The 16,541-nt window shown below is 39.0% G+C and overlaps 2 protein-coding genes across 2 annotated transcripts; both read left to right on the forward strand.

The window, feature by feature from the left end:
• The first annotated feature begins 1,099 nt into the window (after positions 1–1,099).
• Positions 1,100–9,061, forward strand: notum2 (notum pectinacetylesterase 2). Its single transcript, XM_026169240.1, has 12 exons — positions 1,100–1,257; positions 1,349–1,676; positions 1,791–1,843; positions 2,410–2,505; positions 2,621–2,681; positions 4,381–4,493; positions 4,620–4,722; positions 5,091–5,279; positions 5,378–5,478; positions 6,366–6,513; positions 7,085–7,132; positions 7,578–9,061. The coding sequence occupies exons 2-12, from the start codon at positions 1,351–1,353 to the stop codon at positions 7,879–7,881; spliced, it is 1,542 nt and encodes a 513-aa protein (XP_026025025.1). The 5' UTR covers positions 1,100–1,257; positions 1,349–1,350; the 3' UTR covers positions 7,882–9,061.
• A 1,347-nt stretch (positions 9,062–10,408) lies between these two features.
• rps15a (ribosomal protein S15a) lies at positions 10,409–15,524 on the forward strand. Its single transcript, XM_026170047.1, has 5 exons — positions 10,409–10,446; positions 11,267–11,404; positions 11,645–11,724; positions 12,053–12,138; positions 15,391–15,524. The coding sequence occupies exons 2-5, from the start codon at positions 11,272–11,274 to the stop codon at positions 15,482–15,484; spliced, it is 393 nt and encodes a 130-aa protein (XP_026025832.1). The 5' UTR covers positions 10,409–10,446; positions 11,267–11,271; the 3' UTR covers positions 15,485–15,524.
• The last annotated feature ends 1,017 nt before the right edge of the window (positions 15,525–16,541 follow it).

A 16,541-nucleotide genomic window follows, 5' to 3' on the forward strand; every position in this document is an offset into this window, starting at 1 on the left:
AATTGTAATCAGCGTCTGTAGATCACAGAAATATGGTAGGATAGTTAAAATTAAGTCTTACAGTGGAGCTGTTAAGTGTTAAGTGGTATCATCTGCATAAAGTGCTTGAAAATTAAACTGAACTGAAAATTGTGCGAGGAATTTACAAATCTTCCTGCATTTGAGTTAATAAAAATAATATGCTTAAATAGTCAGATTGTCTAATGACATAATAAGCTCCAAAGAATTATCTTAATGGGGATTTTGATAAGTAGAAGGCCTTAATCCCCCCCCCCCCCCCACCACCACCACCACCACCACCACCAATTTTTTTACAAAGAATAATTTGTGTGCTGCAAAGGCCTGACCTTTTATCTTAAGTTCTTTAATAACACTAATGATTTTATTAAATGAAGTAAAGGAACAGAAGCTATTATTCTTTAATTATAATATGTTTTTCTGTTAATGTGCCTTTGAAAAGGACTAAACCACGCTCCTATACTTTATATTAGTTATGTAATGACTTTACCCCAGTAAATAAATTGTTAGATATCTGTTATTCTTGTAAAACTGAGCGTACTTAAAAGAATGAGGCAATGCATAATGCGTATGGTGCTACAACCAAGAAGAGTCTCCTCCACCTGTGCTTTGAGACTGTTGACCATGCGGGAACCTTACGGTACGACTGATTCCCATGTCAGAAAATGTTTGAGGTGGGCGCTCGAATGACCTCTGGGTCACATTCCATGCAAAGCGACTGTGCGGTCATGCTGACCATGTAGATGTTTAAATAAGAAAAAAAAAATGGCAATCAGCAGCGGATGGAGGGGGGAGAAGAAGGAGGTTAGGGGTAAAAAGAACTTGTGCATGAGGTACGGTCAGCTGGGAAAGTGCTTGAAGGTGGGTGTGTGCAAAGAATTGAAATATGTTGAAGAGATGCGTGTGTTATCTTTTCTCCTCACCACTAACCATCCAGTACCTCCCCTTGCGGTGTGTCGTCACCAGATGATCTCAGGGCCTGAGAGGAGCTGCAAGAGAAAATGGGAGGAAATCTGATCCATATGGTGGCACTATAAAGGTCGTCGCTGATTTGCAGCCTTCATCAAAACCTGGTCAAGACTTCATCACTTACTCATGACTAGGACCCTCCTCTCGCACCTTGTCACAGTGCACTGAATGTCTCACCAGTCTCTCTCTCCAGCAGAACCAGTTATCTGCCTGACCCTTGGGGTGAGGGGTTCATTGCAGCAATCTTCAAAACTGATTCTTCTTTGAAAGGTAAAGTATTTGCAAGTTGGAAAGTTTTTGAAGATTTCTCATGTTTTGCATGAATTAATCAGCATGTCCCTAATTTTTTATGTTGCCTCAGATATGAAGATACTGGGTCCATTTGTTTTCTTGCTCTTGCTTGGGGGACTGTGGTGTCAGAACAACCGTAATGCTAAAGCTACTGGAAAGTCCACAAAGAAGTCTAGTGGGATCCAACAAGGTGATGCTGGCCAGTCTGCCTCCGCAGCTGATGTTACTTCAGGAAGCACTGGAAGAACTGGAAGCACCTCCAGAAACACCGGAGGCTCAGCCGAATCAAGACAGGAAGGTGCTGCAGGGACTCGTGGAGCTGGACAACAGACAGATGATATGAGGCTGCACTACCTCACAAACACACAAGTTACATGTAATGATGGGACAGTAGCTGGGTGAGAAGTTCTGGTTGTTTTTGCTCTTTAATGTCTGTTTCCTGATTGAGTCAGTGATTTTACAAAGATGGTTTATCTTCTGTTTCTCCTCATGCTCATTCATTTGTTCTACAGGTTTTACCTAAAGGAATTCAGAGGAAGCCGCCGATGGTTGTTATTTCTGGAAGGTGAGTATTTAAAACCCCATATGGTTAATTTAGTCCCCTAAGGTCAGTTTGTTTTAGCGTGACACCCGCTCATTGGAATCTTAATGTGGATGTCATCTTGTCCTGTCAACTTTTTTGGTTGCTGCGTGTCACAGACTTGAATTGAGGTTAACACCGGGGGAGTGTCTTCCAAATTTACTTGTACTCTGATATTGAACACAAATCATTTTCCTGCATGTTACTGAGTGACAAATCAGCAAAAATGAGCAATCTGCATGCTGACAGTTTGTAAATTAAAGAGATCATTCTAGTCTTTTGCTCAACTGTGAATTATTATTGTTATTATTATCTTTTTTCAATTTTATTTATATAACACCAAATCACAACAACAATTGTCTCAAGCTGCTTTATATTGTAAGGTAAAGACCCCATAATAATACAGTTAATGCATACTATGGTCATGTTAGTGTAGCAGCCTGCAGGTGCAACCATTGCTTTCACCATTCCTCACAGGCCTGTGTGATGGGCTAACAAGGGTGTCCCTATCTTGGATGTGAATGTCTAATATTAGTGTCTATTATATTTAGGTGGCTGGTGCTGCTACAGCAGAGAGACCTGTGATTACAGGTACCAAAATATCCCCCGACTAATGAGCTCATCGGGGTGGCCTGAAACTAAAAGAGGTTAGTCAGCCGACAGTGTTTCAGAATGCCTTTCATAGACGTTTCCACAGAGTTGCTTTCTTTGACTAGTGAGGCAAGTGGACATCTGTTTAATGAGCGATTGTTGGATTTACAGGAAGTGGAATATTATCTTCTAAAGCTGAGGACAACCCACACTGGCATAACACAAATATTGTGTAAGTACCTGCATAGATGTGCTTTGTATTTTTGCGGTTAATGAAGGTGTATAAAGACAACTTTTTCTTTGTTCCCATAGTTGTTGTATTAATTAATTTGTGTACATAATGGGAGACACTGCAGGGGAGTAGGATTAAACATTCAACTTACAAATATGAAGATTGTTATTTTTTTGTATTATAAATTTTCTGAACTTTGATGTTTGAATATGTAAATGAAGTGTTATCTTACTAAATAGACACTTCATAAACACATGTTTGTACATCAGAATGAAATGTTTTTACATCAAGATCTTCTGTCACTTTATATATATTGAAACCCTCTTGACAGAAAAATAATTTTTAGGGAAGAATATTCAGTAAATCAAGATATAATTGGTAACATTTATAAAGAATGTCTTTGTAAAAACCTTCGAAAATTAAAAAAATTGGACTAAAACTATGGTTTTCTGCGTGTAAGTGCTACTGAGTATGTGTATTTTCTATGGATTCTTTACTCATTCTTTAAAGGAGAAAAGTTATAGATGTTTTTATTGGATGTCATAAAACTTCTCCAGTTCATCGTGTGTCCTTGGGCAAGACACTTCACCCGTTGCCTACTGGTGGTGGTCAGAGGGCCCGGTGGCATCAGTGTCCGGCAGCCTCGCCTCTGTCAGTGCGCCCCAGGGCAGCTGTGGCTACAATGTAGCTTGCCATCACCAGTGTGTGAATGTGTGTGTGAATGGGTGGATGACTGGTTGTGTAAAGCGGTTTGGGGTCCTTAGGGACTAGTAAAGTGCTATACAAATACAGGCCATTTACCATTACTTACATTGAGAAAAAATATGCTGAATAAATATTCACAAATATCTGTAAACATCCAGGCCAAAACTGAAAACAGCTATATTAAATTAAATTAACTTAAATTAACACATAAATGTGCATTTTTTTCTGTGCACTAATCTGAGAAATGCTATAAAAAAAACTTGTTTTTAGCTGTAAGGTCGCTTCCTGAAGCTGTTTTAGGTGATTTTTTTGTGTGTGAAACGTTGGATAAAGTGTCTAATGTTACAGTTCCTAAAATGATTGTATCGAAAAACAACAACAACAAAAAGGTTGCATAATCAGGGATTCAGCAAACATATCTTCTTAATGCAGCTGGTAATATGCTTGACTTAAAAAGGATTGAAAACACAATTCTTTGTGCGTGCAACACTTTCAGTGACCCTTTTTATGTCAGACAAGATTACTTAATTATGCAGCACAACAACAAAACTGTATCACCGATTAATGACGAATAAATAATTTATTTTGTTTTCTTTTCCCTTTCTTTCTTTCTTTTGAAGATTGTTTTTTATGTTGAAATGTCGAGGATGACTTTAGTGATCGCACAGCCTGAGGAAAGAAACGTCTGAAAAGTCTGGTGGCACAGCAGGATATATACTGCGTGGTGAACTGGCATATGCGTGTAGTGTTTTGGGTGATATTTTTAACTTTCCGCTTTCATCCATGCAAGCAATTTTAATCTTTAATGATAAAGTTTCGTTTCTGAAATTCAGCAACATGCAGGCTGTGTGATCAAAATAGAGATTTGCCACTTTCTGATATATGACAGAAGTTGTCAGCTCCAGCCTGAGGTGATTTTTATGGGGGAGGGAAGAAACCAACTTCAGGGCCTCCAGCTTTAGTCTAACAAATGTGATTGTCTTCTTTATGGCAGATTCATCCCTTACTGTTCCAGTGATGTGTGGAGCGGCACTGGGCCTGCACCAACACCCCCTTCCAGGCCAAGACAAGGCAGGGACAAAGTCAGAGATAGGAATACAAATGCAAGTAAGTTTCCTCAAATCTTTCACAATAAGGTAACCGTAGCTCCTTTGGATACAAGAAAACATGTATTCTCTAAATGTTCAGTTAATTAGAGAATAAAAATCTTGTCATACTTGTCTTCACTATCAGCTGAATATAACTTCATGGGATCCCTAATCATCCGTGAGGTCATCAAAGATCTCATCCCTAAAGGAATCAAGCAGGCCAAGGTTGTCATGCTGTCTGGTAGCAGGTGAGTTTGTTTTATTGTGCTCTGATGGACAAGAGTCTCTGTACCATCTGGACCGTCTCCATATCTACCATTAAAGTCCTATTTTGGGTGCATCCTCTTGTCAACAATGAAGATGTTTACAGTCAACTGTGATCAGTGACATAATGTTTATTAAAAGGCCTTGCCCAGTAATGGTGCACATTCCTCCCAGGTTAGCAGCATGGTTCTTGAGACGTCCCCGGGCCCTAAAACAGGATCAACTGAATGTAAAACCTGCTAAATGTTTACTTTCCCGTTATGAGCTGGCATGCACTGTCAGTTTGATATCCTAAACAAAAATGTCACCCTCAAAGCCAAACTATTTATTCATTTTCTTGGCTCCCCTGCAGCGCTGGTGGAACAGGTGTTTTGCTCAACATTGAGAGGGTGGCCAGTCAGCTCCAGCAGCTTGGTGCAGAAGCTCAGGTCCGAGGCCTCGTGGACTCAGGCTGGTTTCTGGAGAGCAAGCAGCAAAGATCACCAAACTGCCCTGAGACAGTTTCCTGCTCACCTGAGGATGCTATCAAGATTGGACTCAGGTGAAGACAATATTTAGATCTCTTCCTATGCCCGATGTAGGATTTGGAAATCATATTATTCGTGAATTTTATTGATTAACTGTGCATTATTATCTCAGGCTGTGGAATGGGGTTGTTCCTGACAGGTGTCGGCAGCTCTTTAAAAGAGGGGAGGAGTGGAAGTGCTTCTTCGGTCATAGACTATACTCTACTTTGACGTGTGAGTGTTGACTGGTGTCTTTGTTTATGATGATGTTTTAAATTTAAATGCACACCATATGACATGACTTGAGCAGTTCAGAAATAATGAGCACTGACATATTAGAACTGTGAATTTCCTTCACTCAATCAGTGAACAGACTGATTCCCACGCTGATGACATGATAAGCCAATGTAAGTTCATCTGGACTGCATCATTTTTTTAGAGGCCTTCTGAATATTATAGCCCTCGATGCAAACTTTTAAGATCTTTATTGTCACATATATGGAATTTTAAAGTTGCTAAATCAGCAAAGCATATAAAAGCACGTTTAGTCAAAATCTCCAAATCAGGGTCTGAAATTAAAGAAAAGAGATTTTCTATGTAAATCTTGAAACTCTAACTGCTACGCTGGTGCGTAAACTTTTAGATCATGACATTCTGAGTTGTATTCACTGTAATCATTGAAAAGGGGGCCAGTGTGGCTAGTAACAGTATGTTTAACTGGTGGATTTTTTCATTTTGGCTGTTAAATATAAAAACTTTTTAGAGACTGGTCTAAATAACAAATTTAATCACCAACTGAGGCCAGCGCAAAAACCTGCAGATCTTATGAAATTGTACACACAGAAAAAAAAAAAAAGATCACGAACATGGCGGTGAACATAAATCCAAAAGACCCTACGTAGCTCTTCAGGTAGTTCCTGACTTTGTTTGACCCCTACTCATCCAGGGGAGTGTATATATCTGTGTGTGTGTGTGTGTGTGTGTGTGTGTGTGTGTGTGTGTGTGTGTGTGTGTGTGTGTGTGTGTGTGTGTGTGGATACAGCTTAATAACTGGCAGGAAGTGACTAATAGACTTGATGGAATTTACTGATTTGATCAACTAAATGTTATTTTCCCTACAGCCCCTGTGTTTATTGTACAGTGGCTGTTTGATGAGGAACAGCTGAGGGTGGAAAACATCTATATAGGGGGACAGAGCATGTCTGAGGAGCAGTGGCAGTACATACAGAACCTGGGCTTGGAGCTCAAAAACTCCCTGAGAGATGTTACGTAAGTTCCGTAGAACTTATCATATATTGACGTCTAAACATTACTAACATTAACAGAACATAAAAACTGTATGTTTAGCACTCATTGATTTCCAGCCATTTCCTGAAATTGAAATTAAGCCCTTTCGACAACACGGAACTGCTTTTTAGTGTTTTCTTTTAATATTCTTGACCATTGATAGTGGCAAATACAATCATTCGTTTTAATAGATCAGGAAATCAATTCAATCTACAATTTATAATTATAAAAAAATATTTTAAAATAGAATTGGTGACTTTAACAAAATGTAATAGAGCTTGCAGAGCAGTGGTGGTGAGCTACTATCCACTTTCCATTTGTACATTTACATATCAAAGCCTGTAACTGTTGAGTGAACTGCCAGCCATTTAAAACAGCAGACAATCAAATTCTATGTTAACATCCAACAGTTCCTTGACGTTCTCTGTGCCATCTATGCATTCCTGTCAAAAGTCGTCATCACGCAGTGACTAGATTCAAATCTTACTATAGCTAGTTGAAAAATAAATCAAGATGGATTTTAACAAATGCTCTCTCTTTGCGTGTCTTTTAGGGCTGTATTTGCTCCGTCCTGTCTCTCCCACACACTAATTACCAAAAGGTAAGAATGGATATTCAAGTTCACCTGGCACCCTTGTTTTTTCTCCCCAGCAGTCATATCTACCCAGTGAGCTCATGCTGCTGTTTTTGTTTTGCTTGTTCATCAAACCACATTGTCACCAAATGCCACTTCACACTTTCTCTAGCCTCCCAGTACCACTTTAACATAGAGATTATTTAGTTGTTCACATGGACATTGATGGGTCATTGCAGTCTTGTATAAGTATACTTAGTTATGCTGAAGTGGGTGCAATCAAAGTCAGGAGCTGAAAGTTCAAGGTCTTTTGTAGCTTTGTATGCTGCAACACTTGCAGTTGCAAACCTTAAAGTAAAACAGTTTCCTGCCATTTGCCCTTTTCTGGTCCTTAATTACTAACTCTGACAACCTTCCCATTTTTCTTTCTTTATTTCTAATTCATAACTTCTCCTTCTTGTTGTTCCTAAAGTAACTGGACAAGTTTTCAAGTTAGAGGCACGTCTCTGCCACGTGCCCTTCAATGCTGGGACAGGAGTCTGGAAGCAATACGTAACAACAGGACCCCGGCTAAAGGATGTCCTTTTCACCTCGTGGATTCCTGTCAGTGGCCACAGTGTAACCCCACCTGCCCAACTTTGGTGGATAAGACCACCCAGCAGGAGCTTACCTTGCTCCAGATGCTGGTAGCCATGGGTCTGGACCTCCAGAGGCTGGGCCTGGATCCCCAGGGAGATGCAGATTCTCTTGTCAGCATGGTCAGGAATGGTGGCTAAGTGTGAAAATTTAGGGTACACGAAAGGTTAGCCAGAGGCTTAATAGATGAAAACAAATGTGTTGAAAATTTAACGTAACCATAGAAATGCTGTAGAAATCTGGTTACTATGTCTTGTGCTACTCAGCATTCCATTATGCTCCACATGACTGTTCACTTTGAGACTTGGCTGGAGGGTATGTCACTGCATCTGGGTTTGAATGGTTTAGTGGGCCCTCTACTGGACACCAGTGGAAAGAGGTGTTGTAGCTGTACTGATCAACAAGCTTAGTGTTTAGCAGATGGCTGTGCATAACCTCCTACAACACACTTTCAGCCTGATCACTCCACAGGAACATGTAACATCAGAGCATGGTAGTAGAGTTGTAATGAATAGAAAGTACCTGAAAGCTGACGGAGACACAAACATTTTGCTCAAACAAGATAGAAATGCTTTTGTGTTCATGCAGCTTTTAGCAGTTAAACTTTATACTCTTTATCTACAGTCTGTTTTAGTTATTCACTGATTTCCACCATGCATTATTGAAAAATACAGAATCTGTCAAATTTCTAGTAATCAGATTACTACATAATAATACACAAATGAGCTAAATGTTCAACTTTTTTGGAGAAAACATATCAAAAAGTTTCACTTACTTTTACTCAGTAATTTTTGGTGCACTTAGTTCCAAAGACACTACCGATTTTGGTGACTTAGTTTGAGTGTGTAGATTCTGATGCTATGCTGACATACATATATTTATATATATACATATATTACATAGTATCTATACATACTTTCTATGCATGCAAAATAGAAATGTGATTAGTTATTGTAATATTTCTGTGTAGGGCAGACAAAGGTGATCAGTGACTTACCACAATAATTTGTGAGTTTATTCAAGGAAAAAAACACAGTTTTGACATGTGAACTTATTAATGTAAAAAAACAAAAAACAAAAAACGCTGCAGTTACTCACTGCACAGTTGTGACAATCTATGTCTAGTGACATACACAGACATAATGCAACTAGTATTTCATAGGGCTTAATATTGCAGTCCTTCATTGTTGTTAAAGCATGATTTTTCATAATGTTGTGCTGTTTTTGCATTTACAGATAATGCTGTATCTGTATGTTTTAATTTCCTTTAGGTACTGCAATAAGGGTGTTGCACGTGTCAAAATGTGGAATAAAAATATGATGTGGATCTGAGAGTTTGCACTTTGCAATCTGTTTTATTATACTCTTCACAGAGTCTGAGTCAGAATACACATTGAGAAGATTCAATAATTGTTGAAAGTATATTTTACAGTTTCCTTCTATGAGGAGCACCAAGTCCATAGAGACTGTTAGCAAATGTGAGAACAGCAGAAACAATATGAAATAATGACATAAATGATGGTGTTTAATTCAGTTCAGTTCAATTCAATTCAGTTGAGTTTTATTTGTATAGCTTTAAATTGTAAGGATTTATTGTAAGGTAAAAAACCTACAATAATACAGAGAAACCACCAATAATCAGATGACCCTCTGTGAGCAAGTGCTTTGACAAAAGTGGGAAGAAAAAACTCCCTTTTAACATGAATATATGCCCCTTTTTTCTTTACTCACCACCAAGGTAGCACACTGGCTGTACTGTCCTTCAAATTCCAGGCTAAGATAATCTCTGAGTCCTCATTTATGAGAATATTTAAAAAACAAAAATCAGAGTCTTATTTGCCTAATGACCAAAAAAGTGTTCCTTGAAATTGGAAATTTTATTTGCAACGGCGTCAACAAATCTTACTAAGTAAACACAAGAACAGGAAATGGCGTTGTTTTTAGTTAGTGTGAATATTCACAAATTTGTCAACATACAACCATGACCAGACATATTCACTGAGACATGACATTGAGAGTTAATTGCCTTTCCAAGTCTTCAATTTACAATATCTATTCTGAACTTCAATATTTTCCCTGGGCAAAACAAACAAACAAACAAAATATAATTTTGGCTTCTCTCGTATTTCCTAAGGGGTGGCCAGATCAGATGGATCTGCATGTTTTATTATATGCTGGATGCCCTTAGCCAGGTTTAGGACTGGAAATAATAATAATATTGTGTACATACTCATGTATATTTTCATATTCATATATTTTCACTTTTAAAAGCACTCATAGTTAAGCTCCTGGATATTAATGCAGTACACTCATCGTCCCTTGGGGACACTGCTTTAAATTTCACATTTATACAAAGCGCTTAGGGACACTTGACAGTAAAGTTATTTATTTTTCTGAATTTCATCTTCGCTTGAGGTCGAAGAAAGTGGCCCACTTAAGCCCACAACTATAAAAAAATAAGACGATTTTTCCAAACCTGCCAAACAAAATAAAATATTAGTTACTTATAAATGTCAGACTTCTTATAAAACGCTGGCAGTTTTCAGGGACAAAATAAACATGAATTTTTCGGTACGTGGGCATTGTTGGGGGAGTTTGGGCTTTGGCGCTGTGGGCCATCTCGGCTTGAAAAAGTCTCGACCTTTTTTCCCCATAATGCACTGCAAGATTTTCGTACTTCCTCTTTCCGCCATATTGCAGAACCGGTAAGATGTGTTTTTACATCGTCACCTTCAATCTTTTAAGTATCTAAAGCATCATATTGTGAAATAATCCATAAGTGAGTCCATTTCGAAGTCAAAGTTGGTAGTAATGATTTGGGCTGATTATGGTTTCCATTAGTGAAGCGGATTCATAATTTTTGTCCTGTGTTAGCGGGACTGCCTGGCCCCGGGAATTGGTGCGTTCAGGGCGGCTTGATGGCTTGATAGCTGTTAGCTTTGCTCCCAGTTATGCGAGTTTCAAATGTCCAACGAATAAGACATTTTAGCTGTCCGTACAGGTCTGTATGTGGTACATATTGTCGATAATATTTTGACCGTTGTAACTGCAGAACTAAGGGCACTACTTACTGTGGCGTTTGCATTTGGATAAGCTAAGTAGCTAATCTGAGTGCTCATGAATGACCATGCTTCAGTGGAAGGCTCCGTTTTTCCTCTCTTAGTGTAACTGAAGCCACAGCATTACTTGTCAAGAGTAAAGTGTGAGCAGTATTTAACCTGCCATCTCTGGAAAATATTAGCCGCCAGGCTCATAATTGTAGACGGAAGGAAAAGGGTCGGCATGATTCGTGTTAGCAAGGTTTTGCTAACTAGACTTTCTTTTACTTAAGTCCTCCTTTGTAGTGTAGTGAGCATTTTTGTCAAATTCACTGAGTTGTTTTTTTTTTTTTGTAACGTTTCACCATCAGTGTTCTAGTGTAGTCTGTAGAGCGTCGATGGTGATGATACTCACTAATTTCCTTCTTGTCCAGGCCTTTGGATCTAATGCTAAAAGTCTTTTTTGTGTGTGTGTGTGTGTCCACAGGCATCATGGTGCGCATGAACGTTCTCGCAGATGCTCTCAAAAGCATCAACAATGCTGAGAAGCGTGGGAAACGTCAGGTCCTCATCAGGCCCTGCTCCAAGGTTATTGTGCGCTTCCTAACCGTCATGATGAAGCACGGTGAGTGTCATTATGTTAAAGGTGTGTGCGTTCCAAGTTGATACTTTATGCACCACATGCAGTTGTAAAGCATCTTGAAGGGCTGACTGCTTTGTTTGTGTGTACAGTTGGTAAAATTATAACTTCAGTTTAATTTGAGACCTCTAGAAGCACCCTGATGTGTTTAACTTAATGTGTATAATAATTATGCGCATTAATAACGTGTTTAACTTAATGGTCTTTGTCATTTGTGCCTTGCAGGTTATATTGGTGAGTTTGAGATCATTGATGACCACAGAGCCGGAAAAATTGTTGTCAATCTCACAGGCAGGCTGAACAAGGTAAATATAACCAACCTGCACTGTTATTCATGTCACTTCTTTGATAGTTTTAAACACATGCTTTGTTTCTTTTGCTATGAACGACTGAAGGAAATATAATTTTATGTTAGTGCCATTTAAGTTAACTTGGGTCTTAAAGGGCTTCTAGTGATAATGGCGACAGAGAAGCTGTTTCTATACAGTCTTTACAGTTATGTACCAATAAGTCAGTGGCCATTGTTTTCATTTCGATATGTTAAACTTGGTTTAACTCTTATCATTGTCTAGCCTTGCTTGTAGCTTTAATGCTTTGTGAATGGAGTCTAAACCACTCTTTCTCTCTTGTCAGTGTGGCGTGATTAGTCCACGTTTTGATCTCCAACTCAAGGACCTGGAGAAGTGGCAGAACAACCTGCTGCCCTCAAGACAGTTTGGGTGAGAACTATTTGTCATCACACTTTGAATGCAAAAACCAATAGAAATGAGCAACCAGGCATTTCTAAGTGTATTTTGGCCCCTAAATGTCTCTATATGATGAGTGAGGCTCTGGTTTGAAAGGTGTGCCATTTGCTCCTCTGATGCCTTCTCTTTGTTGGCCCTGCCTGACAAAATGGTGTAGTTGGTTAGTGTTTCAGGTGGTTAACTGTGTCGATCCATATGTCTCGATTTGTTATGAGTAACTGTAGCATAAGTATCGCCGTTTGTCGCTTTTAAATGTTTTGAGCACAATGCAACTGGACAAAGATTTATTTTGTATAAGGCAGCCACAAGTGGATGTTTTTATTTATTTTAAATTGCACTCTTAATAGTTTTTCAGACAGATGTGTGACTAGTACAGAACTATACTAGGCCCATCGATCAGATGGCTACCACACTGTTTCTGTAGTCCTGCACACATTACATTGTTAATGTGTTTCCCTGTTGGTTGGATGATCTGTCTGAAAGATCATTTTACGATCTGTTACAGTTGTGATCTAGAGGGCAGAGAGGACATTGCTGCTGTCTCAGCCTGTAGCTGAGTTTAAAGATATGCAGCTGATTGAAGTGTCTTCATAAAAAAAACAGCTTTAAGAAGCATTAAAAACCTGTTTAATGCTTCTTCAGCAGGTGGTGTGATAAAGTACTCTTAATTGTCTTTTTACTCAAAGGTTTTGATGTAGTTTGTGCTTACAGTAGGGCTGTAATTTAATTTTATTTACAATTTTATCTCCAGGTACTATGAAAACAGGATGAAATGACTACTTTATTTTTTACATTCATTATTGCTTCCCTTACCCATGTTTTATAAATCACTTGTGTACATTTATTTTACTCTGTCACTCACAGTTTAGTCTCACTCTAATCAAGATGACTAAAAGATTTAGTTGTGAAGATCTAGCTGGATGAAGTAAAACAAGGTTCCTGGGGGTGAGCGTGTCAAAGGATCCTTAAGTTTCCTTTGATTCCAAATTGCTCAGGGTCACTGACTTTGTCGGTGTTGCTTTCAGTAGCGAATGACAGTTGGCCTTCAGCTTTAGCTGATAGTTGAGCTGTTCTCCCCCATGGTGGTTCTCTGAGGTATCCAAATGTACTTTTGGCTGTGTCGTCTCCTTTGTCTGCGCCCTCACCCTCCACCCTGTATTGGTAGCAGGCCAGAAATCTGTTGTCCTTGCGACACCAGCTTTATCATTAAAAACATCTCTAAGGCCTAACTCACGACTACATAACAGCATTACCAGCAACTTTTAAATTAGAATTTTTTTTCACTGTACAGATCAAAGAAATGGCTTCAGAAAGCAGAGCAATAAAGACTTTTTAGTTATAGTTTTTTTGTTTTGTTTTTTTAAACATTACCCACCTTGACTCCACTGTGGCATTACTGTGTCTGACAGAGAGGGAGGCTGCAGCTGTTATCATACGTGTGGCTGGAAAAGAACTTTGGCTGAATTTTTATAACAATTTTGGTTCCCACACATGCCCCTTAATACGTTTTGCAGATAACACTCCCCCAATTTGAGTGACATCTCATCACTGTTGAGGCCTAAAATCTGTTCAGCCAACTTGGTGTCACCCCTGTGACACTCCCCCTCCTCCTCTTTCCTTTTTTTCTTTTAATCAAGCAACTGAGAATGAGTTGGCTTTTTTGGTGTCTGTCCACTGATGAGGCAGCAGCTCCTCTAAAGACTGCATTTAAAGAATTAAATGTCCTAAACTAATAATTACAGCTTTTTTCTTTTTCTTTTTTTAATGGTAATATGATGCAGTGTCCCAAAAGGTTGAATCTGTTCATCTGGATGTAGCGTTTTCAGTGGGAGAATCAACCTTTTGGGATTTACTTACCGGGATGATTGAGCATACATTGAGACATGATGCAGTGTGTTACCTTATCCTGAGGTTAAGGCTACATTTAGCGTTTTGCTTTGACAAATTCCATCAGCATCAGACTCGAGAGCATAGACTTCACTAAAGCAGCCAAGCATACTTAACTGCTTCAGACATGTATGTTGACCATGTACATGTATGATGTTGTGACATCTTTTGCAGACAGTATATTGCTTTTAGCGACAATGTCAATAAATGTGGCAAATAAACTTGTGATTATTATGCTCTGTCAAGCATGACAGGAGAGCACACATCGTAAAAGCACATCAGTATTAGAATGTGGGTGTTTTACACCTTTGTTATTGGACAGTAAGGAATTAAACAGCAGCTATGTTTGAACAAATTAACACTGCACCGATTGTCTACATACTTACCAATGTAACTCCGCTCCTTTGTAAGGGTTTGAGTGGTTGGTGTTGGAAATAAAGGGCATGGTGCGTGCCCTGGATGGTGTACAGTTTGTACTGTTGTTGGCTCTCTTGGGTGCATTTGGACTTAATTAGGAAAGAACGAAGTAGTTTCTTTCTACACCATAAAATCTCAACAACGGATTAATTTTAGCAGACTTTAGTACTAAACTCCAGCAACGCAAACACACTGTAGCACTTCACAAACTTCAACCAGCTCTGAGGTGAACGAAAGTCTGTTTAACTTTTAAAGACCTGTGCTCGTAGAGCTTTTGGGACAACTATGGGTAATAACTGTGAGGCAAAATATTTTTATACTTTGCTGGAAATGCAACATTAACAGCAGCACTTCAGAGTCCCATATTTTACTGCAAAGTATACGCAGACTCAAACTTGTTTTTACAAAGAAATATTTGGTAAATTTTGATTAGAATATTTTCGTATGTGGACACTGAATTTGAGCCTAAGCTTTTAATTTGGGAGATAAAGGTCTTTGTTTTTGGAGATCCTTTTGTTTTTGAATGGAAATGCCAAAAATGAGCGTGAATAGGATCGAGATTGTTGTGACAGTTGTAGTTAAGCTTTGATGTGTTAAATGCAGTTGCTTTTGGAGCATGAAATCCATAGTAACCTGCAGACATATTGGGCCCAGTTTGCATCAGCCACTGACTCTATTAAAGTATGGGTTAATATTTCAATGGGATTTTTTAATAGCTTTATTTGAATATTTTGCAGCTTCTGTTTAGGTAAAGCGCAGAAGGGTAAAATATAATGTAATTTTGGGAGTTCTATATAGAAGTTGGTACTTTTTCTTGTTAAACACTCCCATAGCTGGCAGCAGTTTCACTTAATGTTTTGGAAGATGCAGTCATAAATGTGCTGCACATTTTAATGCTCTGTTTGACTCTTGTTTCCATAGATACATTGTGCTGACCACCTCAGCTGGCATCATGGATCATGAAGAGGCCAGACGAAAACACACAGGAGGCAAAATCCTTGGATTCTTTTTCTAAAATGTAAAGAACTGCAAATAAAAAAAACAACCAGAGGAAAGCTGGCAGGCTACTGTGATTTCTTACGTACAGTGAAGTGTTTGAGCCAGGACTTGAAGTGTGTGCTGTTGGCGGTTGATGGTTTGATTTCTTTGATAACTTGACGTGTCACTGTGGCACTACAATTAATGTTACTTAATCATAATTGTACAAAAGTAGGCTCAATGAGCAAAACAAGAACATGAATCGTGTTCAAAGGTTTGAACTACCACACAAACCACATCAACTCCAGAAATTGGAGATGTATAGTAAAGTGGCTTCAGATAACAGCTAAGCCTGAAAGTCCACAAAGAAACCCAGTAACTGCTACAAATGCAGTGCAGACAAGACAAAGTAATTTTTCAACCAGTTTGTTCCTCGGTCAAAGCTCCAATTGGTTTGAGAATTGAGAAAGTGATGATCTATTGATCAGTCTGCCCGCAGGCATCGCCTGAAAGCATGTGGCTGCCTATTGAGACAACTAGAAACCATTTACACAAAGTACGAGTGGTTGGATTTTGTTGTGACCTGGGAACAGACCCTAGAGGACTTCATCCATAAAGCTATACGCTGACAGTGGGTAGATATTGAGTCTGGGCTCAGGAAAAACCTCAAATAAATACATCTGTGCCGTACATGTGCCCCCCCCTCTAATGGCTATTAGAAGCTGCTGAATCTTTGCTATAGATATAACAACTTGTTTGAAGGGGGAAAAACAGCCCCCCTCCTTTTGCCTTTGCACACACTGAGACTTTTCCTAGGAATCCTTTGTGTATTTGGTCTCGTCCCCATCCTCTTTGAGTATGGCTGCTGACCTTGCATAAGACACTGAAGAGACAAGGTAACAGGCCTGCTAATGCAACAGTTCTGTTCAAGTGCTTCTTGTGCGCGAAGAGCACACAAACTGAATACCTCATGGGTTCACAGCACTTAACTGCTATCTTGTAAAATGGGGGGGGGGGAAACAAACTTGAGCTGGCCCATGTTTTAAAGGTTGGGGACATCAGGCAAAATGTGCAAAGATGAGATGGAAAGGTAT

Source organism: Astatotilapia calliptera, chromosome 6, assembly GCF_900246225.1.
Source record: "Astatotilapia calliptera chromosome 6, fAstCal1.2, whole genome shotgun sequence".
In the NCBI taxonomy this organism is placed as follows: Eukaryota; Metazoa; Chordata; class Actinopteri; order Cichliformes; family Cichlidae; genus Astatotilapia; species Astatotilapia calliptera.